Here is a 13,892-nt window from a genome sequence, read left to right on the forward strand (position 1 = left end):
AATTTCATATTAAATTTAATTTGTTGATGAAAGTATTATACTAATAATTAGAATAAGCAGTTTTCCATAATATAGACTAGGTATACATAACTAAATCAATACTGAACTAATAAAGCTTTAAATTAATATTTAGGCAATTCAAGCACGCTATGATATTGTCAACATACACAATATTATATGTCCACAATGCATATTGTTCAGAAGAAATGACATTCATGATTTCTAAAACATATACTTAATTTTTATTGCATCAAATCCATTGATTTAAAAAAATAAACTGTATAATGATTAAATAAAAATGTTGAGATTTCAATCTTCACACCAATATAAATTTTACATATTAATTTATAATAATAGAAGAAAGATCCTAATTTACGGGACTATAATAACTTAGTATCAAATACACACGTAATAATTAATATAAAATGTGAAATATAGTTTAATTATAAATGAGGGTATATATAAATTTCATTAAGTAATATTTGAAATACATAAAGGTTCTTCATATTAACTTTATGAATCATTTAAAAATATATTAATAAAGTAAATTATTATTAATTAGAAACATAAGACAGTGGTTAATTACATTCTATTGCAATAAATAGACCATTTGCTTTAAGAATGCAGTAATCCACCAATCAAATCGTTCCAAATAAGAAAGTCGAGATTACAGTGACTAGTTAAAAGCATATCAGATCCCAACACGTGGCATAGCCGGTGTACAAGATTATCCACTGCATTCTTAACGCGAAGGAGCAGTCGTTCTTTGTTACTAATACATTACTTCAATAGCTATAGTTACTCATCAATATAATGAAACAAGATGGGACATTAGTTGAGTAAAGGTTTATCGAATAAAATTATAAGTTATGTCATAAACTAATAATTTATCCTTTTACAAGATAAAATTTAAAGTTTATTGTTTGGCCCCTATTAAAAAAAATGCAAGGTTCAGTAAATAGATTAAAATGCAGTATAAGTACTGGTTTAGTTAATTGAAATAATTATTTAAGTAAAAACTTTAATCAACTTATATGCCTATAAAATATTTACTTATTACACATCCAGTAAAGAGTTGAGCATTTTATATTTAAAATCCCATGTAATGTAAACTAAAACAAATTTTAGGAGTCATTTAGATAATATAACCGAGGGTACATAGAAAAAATATGTCATAAAATATATATATACATAAAAATTCTTGATTATTCTAAATTGATGGCCGCAATAGATATGTTTTACTTTAGAATTTTAATTTACATTTTCTCTACAGTGTTAGTATAATTCAATGTCAAGAATTAAAAACCTATTTTAAAACACCATAAAAACTAAATTCACGCTAAATATAGTCCGGCTATATAATGTGCTATAGGAATTTGAATACAGTACGCACAATTAACGCTGTCTTTTACTAAAGTTATTAAAACCGGGGACTTGCCCCATCGTTTAATGACACTGCTGGCTTATAGAACAACTTTATTTTAAAATTCATTACACTAATCACTTTTCTTCTCATGTCCCAATTTTTACCACTTCGCAAAAGTAACTGCAGGGAATGTTTGTCAATATCAAAAAACGACAAAAGAGAATTTTTTCCTTATTTAAACACGATTGTGGTTTGGATGCTTAATATCTGGCTCCTTTCACTGTGAAGTTATTACATGCAAATAAATCGTAGACCACAGACTTTAATATTTAGTTCATCGAGATATCCATTTTGATTGGTTGATACAAATAATCTGCAGAACAATTTTTTAATCATTTAGAGTAAAAGTAGCCTAATTTAATAATAAATGATTATGCTATAACATTTAGGTTTTTTTTAAATTAAAGTATTACATTGTTTATTATAAGCTATACATTAAAAAAGTTAGATGTTGCTTAAATCTATACTTTGACTATTATATTTATAATACTTCTTCATATAACATTATATAGTTTAGCGCTTTGATGAGCCATAAGTAGGATGAAGCTATAAAATCCACAAATCTAACAATGTGCAATTTTATTCAAAGTTAAGTTAAAAAAATATATGGCGTTAATAGTCAGATGCACGCCATACATTTCTTATTTTTGGTAGAATAGCCAAAACATATTGGCAGGGTTACACTGGCCTAGAAAGGTATTCCAGTCCTTTTTACATACATACATATAATTTGATGAATATAAAGGCTGGAAGTGCAGATGTTAAAAACATGGAAATTTATTTTCAAGTGTATGAGAATATGTGAATGGCAAAGTGTAAGGATTAGTTATTTCTCGTTTCATCAAGCTACTAAAGTGTTTTGTGAACATTTTTCATTGGAATTCAATCTATAAAACGGAAATAATTGTTTTCAGTTACAATATATAATTTTTGAAGTATTTAAATATTTTATAATTAATTTAAGGTACTAATATAAAACTATGATTCCCCTTTTTTTATTTTGTCATAAGAATGTTTGATATAGGTCCATCAATGAATATAATAGAGATGTGATAAAAACAAATTACGTAAAGTGCAAATATTAAAAAATGAAAAAAAAAAACCTACTAAACCCGTCATAAATTAAATAGTATGAAACTACTTCAAAGAGACTGAATATTGATTCCGTGTTAAGAAAAAAGTGCCATTAGTGTTAATAGATAATAACATGAGATTCAAGTTTATCAACTCGGTTCATGATAAATAAGGGATTGGGATAGGCTGTCGACATAGCTGGACGTCGTTCTTGTAACCGAAGGGCTGAAAGGGAGTGTTCGAGTTGCATATACGAGCCGTTAGATTTGAGTTGACCCACCATTAGGTGCGGGTAGCGCAAGACCGGTCATTATGGCGATCTTTGAGGGGAGCCATTGCTTTACAGTGGGGGTCTATCAGCTGAAAAGAAGAAGCGATTGGAGTAAAATATTATGGCACGAAGTTACACGTCGTTTAAAGCTCATTTAAGATTCCACTTGCATCAGACGAAAAATTGACTTATTTTAAAAAAATAATGAGTTGTGTAAACAATAGACGGATGTTTTTAAGTGTAATTTGAGAAAAAGAAATCTTAAACTAAAGAACCATGAATATTTTATGAAAATTTAAGTTATTTTAAAATTTCTTCTTTTTTAAAAATAAAACTAAATTTTAAAAATTTGTTGGTGATCTGTGGAGCAATGATATATAATAGTTAATGGTAATACCGGTTTTCAAGTAACATTAATATTTGCACATGATAGTTTTCAAAATAATCTTTAAAAACATGTAAATAATACTTGGGCATTTAACATTATTTGATAAATTATTTCATACATTAATCGAAGTTATTCGTTTCACGACCACAAATCGGTACACATGACTTATATATATATATGTATATATACACATATATATATACATACACACACACACACACACACACACACATATATATATGTCAGATTTAAGTCACTATTGAAAACTTATTTAATGACAATATCTCATTTTAATTAATTTTTAAGCGAAATAAAAATATTTATTACATAATAGCATTAACGAAAATTAATATCACTGGAAAAATAAAAAAGTGACACAAAAAATATGTCTCGAAATATATATCGCATAGAATTGACACAGTGGTTTAATTTAGATGACCTAACGTGACTTTGTAATTGTATTCAATTGGTTCAAATTATGTCGAACCCGTGTTTTGTATTCTGTTCGAATTTGTTGACTTTACATATTGCAACATGCGATCTAATGAAAGTTTTACTGTCACTAATAGGGTTTCCATGCGTTACGGTACTTAATATAAGATATAAAAATTATTACAGTCAATTAAAATTAAAGTGTTATTTAAGTAGCAGTAAAGTTGTTATATGTTCAAATTGAACGCTTTAGTATGACTTAGATTAATGCTACATACAAAAAACATTGGAATTTGAGTGTCCTACTATTTAGATAAAAAGTCTGGTAGCCCTAGCATACGGATTGTTGCAACAAAAGCTTTGTCTTGTAACAGAATACTAAAGAGTTGACTGTAATAAATAAACCTCCGTGAATTATGTTGTTTTTCCCACTTGAGGATCCTTTTAAAAAAATAAATTAAACTTCGAAATACGAATCCTTACATAAATTCTAGAAAAGATTAAACATTTTAACTTAAATAATCACGGATGTTTAGTTCGCCACTTAAAGTTAATTAGTTACAAAATTATTATCACAAAGCAAATATCTAATAGATTATGTATGTAATTCAAAATGGTGGACAGTTTCATTTAATACATATTAATTATTAAAAAGCGCTAATATAAATGTTAAACTGTATTATAATTTTTTTGACTTAAGAATATTTATAGCTATATAATTTAGCGATATATAGTTATCATAACACTACACTCAATAACATTTACACTAAACAATTATGTGGACAAATTATAATAAATGTTTTCTGCATTGCGGTGCTTATTTTGTCTGGCAGTAGCAAATGTAATTCTTGAAGAAAAACAATAGAATTTATCGCTTTACTTCATGAAATATTTGTGCTTCTGTGATATATTTCGATATAACTAAATTCTCTAAATCAAAGTGTTTTAGAAAATACATTGAATATTATTTTAAAAATACACAAATCTCTAAAAATATTTTATAAGAGAACCCCATTTTACTGTATCTGATTAATTTTATCAGTCCATGGTTGCTAGAGGATAATTTGGTGGTAAGGCACTGAGCACTTCTTTGGAGAGCTCTTTATAGGCATTTTCCATCATAGTTCGCACCTTCACAATGAGATCTGGAACATCTTCCATTGTTAATCCTTCTGTAGGCACTGGCTCTAGACACTGGATTATGGCATGGCCTAAAAAGTTATCATTATTAATTGGCTTGTTTACAATAAGTGATAAAAATGTCTCAATTTTATTGAAAAATACATCTACTATTAATGTGTTTAAACGAATACAGGGATTTTTATTATTCATTCATGTAAGTTTTATATTTAACAAACATGCTATATTTGAATTTTTCATTAAAAATACATCCAATATTCTTACCTTTGTTAAAAATGAATTTTTTCGAATTAATGAAATAGTATGGTGAAAAGACAACTGGCAGTATTGGCACTTGGGCAGCAACAGCAATGTTGAATGCACCTTTCTTAAATGGTAATAATTTTGTGAAGTCCTTGTTTCTTGTCCCTTCTGGAAATACCCATATTTTTGTCTAGAATTGATAATTATTAATTTAATCACTTAAAAAATTTTTGTACATATTTTGAATATCAATAACAATATTATCTTTTAAATGAATACCTTATTCTTGACCATAATATCTGAAGTAATCTTTAGTTGTTTATACGCATCTTTTGAATTATTTCTGTCTATAAATACAACTCCAGCAAGATATGCTGCCAACCCAAATGGCCATACATAGAATATTTCTTTTCTTGCTATTGCTGCAATTTTTACAGCTACATGCCAAATGTTGAACATTCCTGAAATTTTTATAACAAGTATATAAGTATAAAATCCATGAAAACAAAAGAAAAAATAATTATAGATATAAACCAATGTATTACATGCAGTATGCATAATTTAAAATAAATTACTGACAAAGAGATCTTAACATTTTTGTTCATTTTAATTGTTGCCCTCTTTAAAAATTAATGCTGCAATTATAATGCTAATACCCTAATTACTCTAATAACAGGCAATTCCTATTTTAATTTATTACTGTAAAGATAAGTCTAATTTTCAATATTGATAATGCAATAACCTAATAACTGGTTAAAATAGAAAAATTTAGGTGAATACATTAAGTTATGAAGGAATTAAACTATAAAGCTTACCAAGTAAAGGCATTAAAACAAAATAGTAATATTCAACATTTAAAAAAGCAATTTTTTTATAAAACAATCAGATTTAACTACTCTATATACATACTATTTATACATATATTAGTATACTATACAATATTTCTTACAAAAGATATTACAGATATAGGAAATCAAATGCTGGTCACTACATCAGATAATAAATTCTGTTTTTTGGTATACATTCATAAAATAATTTATTTACCAAGAATATCTAAAGATGACTGATGGTTGGACACTATCACTGCTCCTCTATCTTCTGCTAATACTTTACCATTTCTTAGAAACCACTTAACTTCAATAACTTTGGTTACATGTTTTATAATTTGTGTACCAAATCTGTAAAACATTGAACACTTACATTTTATAGTTACTGATGCATTGAAATGATAGTATTTACACAGGTTTTAACCTACTTTGTTAAAAATAATAATTGTGCTAGAATATGACAACACTATGGTCGATAACTTTGTAGTGTTATGAAATATATTTTAAGTAACCAAAGTAAATCAATCTAAGCTGATTGTAAGAATAAAATTTCAAATCAAGAAACAAAACATTAAATCTTTACTAATAGAGATATGATTGAATTTCCAAGACATTTATTTAAAAATAGTGAAAATTAAAAGTATGAAGAGAATAAAATTTATCTTCAAAAAAGTAATAGAAATAATAAAAACTATGCTCAAATATTTTTGAAAGTGAAAAATTATTATCTATATGACAATGTTTGTGTTATTTAAACTCATAAGTAATAATTTTATAAGTGAATGTAGATAAATGTTTGTAATATTTTTATCTAAATGTAAAATAATAATAGTTATTAATAATAACTATGTTATAAACATGTAACTAATTTAAATTAATTGTTTAAAAGTAATTGTTTCAATATCCTATACAATTTTTCAAACAAAACACAATAAAATCTTACCAAATACTTAATAAAAAGGAAACTAAGCAAAATTATGTTAATTTCAATTCAATATTAACTTGTAAGTTAAAAATGAAAAATATCCACCATTTTTTGCCACCATCCATCCTTTTTTCCAGATCAAATAATGGATTTACTTGAAAAGGTTTGCATTACATTAAAACTGTTCAAAATTTTTTTAAAAATGTACAAAACAACGGAATTATATACTTACAGAGAATTGAGAACATTTTTCGGGTTAAAAACGAAAAATGGTATCAATATTAATGAAACAACAGACGAGACGATGTAAAATATTAGAAATTTTGATTTGTACTTAACAAAATTAGGGGTCTCTGAGAAAAGCTGTTTTAAAATGTAAGTTGATAAAGTAATCACAAAAATATAAATTAATTTATCCCACATATTTACTATTGTTTTTTTAGCTATAGTGGTATCGTTCGAAACACTTGAAACCTAAAAAAACTGAATATTTGTATAGCGTAACAAATTTCGAATATACTAAGGCTTTCGCAACGATTGAAAAAATTGTATGCACACAGAATACAAGTCTTCACAGGCGCAACTTTTGTTGTAAATAACGACTCACGAATTAAAGACTTTAATATTCTTTACGGTTGTGACTCATGACAGACTTGACAGCTGTAACTTTGACAGTAAGTGTCAGTGTTCATTGCCCAGAAGTGTACAGATAACTAGACATGATCATGCATGATCTATGGTAAATGATGATACTTAATTACAATATACAAACAATACAAATAATACATATCATTTAATATTGGTAATAACAAAAAAAACTTAATGTTTCATTTTACGGCTTCAGAGACAATGCAGATTTTAATAGTTCTTTTGTAAGTTCAAGTGACAATTTTTATACAACGAAGAAATACACATCCTAATTATTTTTTGTATAAGACTGTCTACATGCAATATCTAAATCAATCGTTATACTGATTTGCGAATGCAGCTGGACTGCATACCAGTTCAAGGCGTTGTTGCCAGTAAAATTACTAGGTTCTGTGTTACTAAAGACTGCGTCACCCTTTTTGGTATTTTTTGGTAAAAAAATGGTCACTACTATATTTTTGGAAAATTAATGTATGAAATAAGAATTACATTATCATTCTTTTTTGTTTATGCTTCAGTATCGATGAATCTCGAGATTTATTAATTAGTATATAAGAAATTACATATAAATGTAAGTTCAACAAAGATTATTTATAACCTTTTCGCCTATTACCGACAGTAAACTTCATTAACAGACTTAGTGTTAACATTTTTTTATTTTATAATTTTCTACAGTTGGGGTATCCAAATGTTAAATGTGTATTTCATCTTTCATTTTTATTACCTTTTTAAGAATCAACAAATCTAGTATTTTATGTGTATTTTTAATGAACTATGAAAGATGCAGCCTGAAGATTATTTCGACAATATCTTGCCGTTTTGTAAAAAACTACGGAAACCCGAAAAAAGAAGATGCTTACTTTGTTTTAATTTTACTGGTTTTTAATATATAAACTGTGTGGATATATTTTATTTTCATTTTATTTTAAGCAGGTTGTCATCATTTCGCACTAATTATTATTAAACAATGTTCTCATCAAGCAAGTAATTAGTCAACGTTTTTTGGTAATTGGAGATTCGCGCTTAGTTATTGTTCACACGAGTGTAAATTTGATAGATTTCTGATTTGGGAGATCTTCTTTGTTGGCTGTGATTTGCATAATAGATGTAAAATTGTAACATCCAAATCTGCACTATCTGTCGACAGTCATTGTTGAATGTGTTTGTGTATAATACATGAACTAACGCGATGATGATATTAATGCGAAATTTAGTCTATGAGATTGTTTATACTCAATTGTTATTACTTTTTGCGCTCTCCTCTCTGTGTGTGTACATAAACTTAAGAAAAATAAGTTTTAGCTAAAATAAATACAGGATTAAACATTCATTTACAATCGAGTGTGCAAGTATATTAATCTCAGCCAAAGAGCAAAACGAATGGGTTTTTAAAAACAGCATTAATAACTTAAACACTGTAACGAAGTAATTTTTTTAATGTCAAGGCGAAAGTATGTGAAAACATGTATTAAATCATCTCTGGTTTCTTTCTTTATCTTCTCATACAAAGACATCTACTCGATGTATGGCAATAAAATCAAAGCATGTTTTATTGGAAGTGATTTCTGTTTATGAAACGTGTTTTATGTAATTCTTTTTAGTAAAATACGAATCGAGACAAAATATTGTGTATCATGGTAAATAGCCCCATAATGATGATTTGTGACTTAGATCACTGATCACAAGTTTGATTTTCGAGTTAAATTATTTATACCGATTATATTGTAACTAACAGTGCAAATATTCGCTTTTGGAGTGGAAAATATTAGCTTTTGCTTAAATTAAAATCCTGCGATCCTTGTGGTTTTAAAGAGCTTATTTCTTACCCTGAAATAAAGGGTTATTTTTGAGAAGTGTTAATGTAAAGTTCATACAAACATACTGACATGTATACACTAACATATATACACTACATACACACTTTACGCTCTACATATACACTTTGAAAATACTAATTTTAATGATAACTTTTATTTGAGTTCTGGCTGCCTGTTTATTGTCAAAAGCACCTATCGCATTCAAGCAGAAAAAATAATATTTTAGAGTGATCACATTATTTATTCATTACAGAAAAATGCATTATAGACAAATATTACTGATAAAATAAGTTTTCGATATCGCACACTGTCACTTAAACTTAACTAGTTTTTTAACAGCTAGGTGTTTTAATTTATTATAAGGATTTTACTATTTTCTATTTATTTTTTCATTTTCTGTTTCATAAATTTTTTTTTTCATAAATTTAATTACATTAGACAAATATTTTTATTTACAATGATTTTTTATTCACTTATATAAAATAATATTATTAGTATTAGCCGATGCATTATCTGTAAAGAGTCTTTATAGGCTGCGTAATCAAATTGTGATAAAAGATGTTTGTAACTATAGTTATGTATTTTTTTAATTTTAATACGTAATTAAATATATTTACATATTAAAATTTAAAAAAATACTGACTAATAAGATTATATAAATATTATTATGTAAATAAATTACATATGTTGAAATTACAATGAAAATGTTGAAATAAAATTGGATATTCGGACACAATGTAACGAAAGTTCAAGAAGTTTAATTTTAAAATACCGATTTGTCACTGTCTCCATTTCAAGAGGGAGTGCGATCCAGAGAGAAATATACTGAATATAAAATAAAGAGTGAACAATAGCGGAGCTGTGAGAGAGGCAGGAATGTAAAAGGGTTATTAAAACACTAAAGACCGTTCTCGTGTTTGGAATATACGTAGATCCTTAAATTTTGGATGTCACATATCAAAGTATATTAGATGTTCATAAATAAATAGATGGAGAAAAAGTTCGGCATTGACAGATAGATTAAATTGAGATGAATACCTTTATTTATTGGGAGCATTAGTAAACATATGTAAAAGTTATTTAGTTAAACAAAATTAAAATTAAGTTAAAAGCCATTTTAAGACGTTTTAGGGTCACAAGCTAAAAAACCTTTTGGTTGGCTGTCGCAGTATGGTGTTATGGTAAGCAGAGAACGCTTCCACCGATCCGTGAAAAACTTATTTGTGAGCAATGATAATCCTACATAATTAATGCATAAATTTTGAATTATATACGATTGTATCCCGGGAACCGAATCCGCGACATACGATCGCAAATCTCAGTCCTCTACTGTTGGGCTAACATAGCTCGTGCTGCCCTTACCAAAGGAATATTGCCCTTATTTTAGAAAAAGGGAATTGGCTATTTATCACATGGGATCGGTGTATATTGGCAGATGTTACATGTCGTTCCGCTCAATTGTTTTCGGACTTTCCTGGTTTTTCTTGTTTGTGGTATTGTTACATAACTTAAACAATTTTGTTTTTATTAATCAAATCAGTAACTTAACTTTTTGGCTGCCACTATTCGACATGACCGAGAATCTTTCGATGACTTATATCTGTCGTTGTCGAGATATTGCTGATAGCGTATATACAAAAGTTGAAGAATACGCACAAATTTATACATTCTTATATAAGATTAAAAAAAACATACCCTATGGAAACAGGCGCAAACTTTTACTAGTAGTGGCTTCTTTTGATCAAGTACGTACAACAGGCGTTGTAGCAGATGCCACAGATAAAAATAAACAATTGATTGTACATCATTTTTCCATTGTGCAGTTTTAATTTTTTTAAGGAGTTGATTAGTTGTCTTTTTATATTAAAAACTTAATGTATTGCTTATTGATATTGACAGTCATAATTTTAATAAGAACTATTTGTTACAACTATTTGCACAGTACTTTAAAATTTGATATATTTTAAAATAAAATAAAATTTGATGAGTATTGCGCTATTAATTATAAATAAAATGTCTGTATTAATTTTCACATACTGTTAAAAATTATAACAGATATAGAAACATTAATGCGTAATGACATAAACAAATTACGCGCTGGTAAATAATTTATTTAGGAGTATTTGTACAAATAATTTTAACTTTTTTTATCTTTCATTAACCACTTTTTCGCATTTCAATAAATGATTTAAATAATACAACATGTTTTAGAGTATTTTTATTTATTGATTAAATGTTGTTAGCTTCAGCTACTTATAAAAGACTTTATAAATTTGTCACGCGCGTAGTTCAAAAACCCAATCTGGTGAAATTGTAGTATGTAGCGGCCCGAGCTGAGGCTTCCCAGGGAGACATGAAATGTCGCTACCTTAAGAGAAGTTTTATCCCGGAATTTGCAAATGCCACTTGGTGTCGTTCAAAAAAAGTAGTGTCGGTCAAAAAATGTACAAAATGCAATTTCAAACGCGTAATTTTCAATAGTCATTATAGTATTTTTTTTAAGTTTACGCGTATTTTTTTATTTTTATCATTAGAACCTTCTGTAAAGTAGTAGGAAATTTATTAAAGTACATAATATAAATAAGTGGCATAATTGACATACGTGGTGGATGGATTTACAAGAGGATGCTGGTCTAAGTTTACCATAACATATTTAGATATATAAAAAAATATTGCATATTATTTTACACATTGAGAAATTGTAACTTATTTACATTTGCAAACTATTTGTTATATACAATAAAAAGTAGTTATTACTTGATTAATATTAATCAGTTTAACCAAAATATATATGAGCAGACCTTTTAAGAAATTCTAAAGTTTTTATATTAAATTGATGTGAACGCAGAAGTTATGAACAACGATTTTAAATTGAGAGACATAATAACTCCGATCGAGATTGTTGAAGATCTTGAGACTCGCGATAAAGATTTAGGCGGAAATGGTTTAGACAGACATGGAAATAGGCGGAAAGTGGCCAACGGTTCTCTCTTGACTTTTTACAAAAAAGACACAATTAATACAAATGAAAGGATTCGGGTTGCTGTAAATGTCATTGATTGTGAAGTTGAATGAGCATTCTTTTTAGGTAGAACAGCTTGTGTAGAATTGATTATTATTTGTTAAAATAGACTACAATATAATTATTCTGCCAATATACTTTTTTCTTGAAAACGAGATTGCACCCTTTCAGTTACAACTTAAGAAAAGTAAGAAAAAAAATTTAAGAAAAGTAAAATGTACTTACGGTGTTTTGAATTACAGAAAATAGAGCACATACTTCTAAAACGATAGAAATATAAGGAATAACTTATTATTTAGGAATTTTTAACTTGCGCCTGGCTAACGAAAAATTACTCGATTCGGTCCTCAGGTTAAAATTATTAAGATTTTTTTCTAAATTCGGATAAACATTTTCTGTAGCTTATAATGTAATAGAATAATAGAATACAAAAACTTGACTTCACTGAAAAGGTATAGTAACATGATGTTTATTAGCGGCTAGTCCTTTCATATAGTAATCTTTTTTTTTAGTATTATAGAAAAAAAAATTACTTAATAAAAAAACAAGTTATTGTTATTAGTATTTATTGTCATACACACACGTAAATTTATAATACATATGATATTTATGTTATGCAATTTACATTTGTTCTTATAAAACTTACAATATTTATATTTCATAAAATAACAAACCATTCCAAATTAAATACATTTTTTTGAATCATATTTCTTTTATTATCTGAGAACATAATGGTTATTTTATAACATAAGTCGTCATCCCATAGATGCTCAATGCAAGGCCCAAGCCTCCCCAAAGATATCTATGAGAGGATATATAATACCATAATCGCCACGCTTGGCAGGTTTGCAATTCTACATCATTAATGCATAAAGTTTTATTACATAAGATTGTACTCCGGGAATCGAACTCGCGACCTACGATTGGCATGTTCAGACTTCTACCGCTGGGCTACCACTGCTCATTAAAATAAAATAAAATAAATAGTAATAGTGAAATCATTACAACTCAATACAAATGTTAAATTGATTTTTACGGTTACAGAAATAATTTAGATTATAGATGGAAGGAAGTGTAGTACTATGATAGTTAATTAACAAACAAGTTTAAAGATGTTCAAATAATTTATATTCTTTTCTGGAATATATACAACCAGTATTTATAAACTGAACACTCTATATTCTTCATACCTAGAAGTGTATAGAACGAAATAGTAGTTCTATTTTATTATCAGCCAACTGTTTGTGTTTCGTAATACAATGACATAGCTCCATTGCACATTCAAAAGCTTATGTATACCGCAGTCGAAATCAAAGCGTGTATAACAAAGCCTTATATACGTAGAATGGTAATAATACGAAGTCATATTGTTGTTGTACTTAGCAATGTCTGCATTAGAACATTTTGAAAATATCGGACTAGTTTTTAAGTGTATGTTTATCACATATGATTATTTATTCGCGATGATTATTACACTTAATTTGTCAGCAAAAAGTTTTAAAAGCTCTTACATCCAAGTACCCTGTATAAAGTAAGCACTCTAAAACATGACATTTTAATTTATATTTTCTATTGGAAAGCAACAGGCCAGTAATATCTGGCAGTACAAAATATGCAGGGTTAGATAGTAAGAAATAACTAATTTTAATAAGTAGTAAATCGAATTTCAAAAAAAAACT

The 13,892-nt window shown here is 27.5% G+C and overlaps 1 protein-coding gene across 1 annotated transcript; it reads right to left on the reverse strand.

The window, feature by feature from the left end:
* Positions 1 to 3,393: 3,393 nt before the first annotated feature.
* On the reverse strand, positions 3,394 to 7,295 carry LOC137929533 (1-acyl-sn-glycerol-3-phosphate acyltransferase alpha-like). Its single transcript, XM_068772529.1, has 5 exons — positions 6,959 to 7,295; positions 6,019 to 6,152; positions 5,254 to 5,435; positions 4,996 to 5,164; positions 3,394 to 4,802 (listed from the first exon to the last, which is right to left on the reverse strand). The coding sequence occupies exons 1-5, from the start codon at positions 7,147 to 7,149 to the stop codon at positions 4,630 to 4,632; spliced, it is 849 nt and encodes a 282-aa protein (XP_068628630.1). The 5' UTR covers positions 7,150 to 7,295; the 3' UTR covers positions 3,394 to 4,629.
* Positions 7,296 to 13,892: the final 6,597 nt, after the last annotated feature.

This window comes from Battus philenor, unplaced genomic scaffold (genome assembly GCF_028537555.1).
Source record: "Battus philenor isolate CCGP_79_NKW_IND1 unplaced genomic scaffold, ilBatPhil1.0.hap1 SCAF_5, whole genome shotgun sequence".
Taxonomy (NCBI): domain Eukaryota; kingdom Metazoa; phylum Arthropoda; class Insecta; order Lepidoptera; family Papilionidae; genus Battus; species Battus philenor.

Coding starts and splice junctions, on each gene's coding strand:
- LOC137929533 (XM_068772529.1), bottom strand. CDS start 7,149: ATGTGGGATAAATTAATTTATATTTTTGTGATTACTTTATCAACTTAC. Junction 6,153..6,958: donor AAAAATGTTCTCAATTCTCT/GTAAGTATATAA, acceptor AATGTTTTACAG/ATTTGGTACACAAATTATAA. Junction 4,803..4,995: donor AAAATTCATTTTTAACAAAG/GTAAGAATATTG, acceptor ATAACTTTTTAG/GCCATGCCATAATCCAGTGT.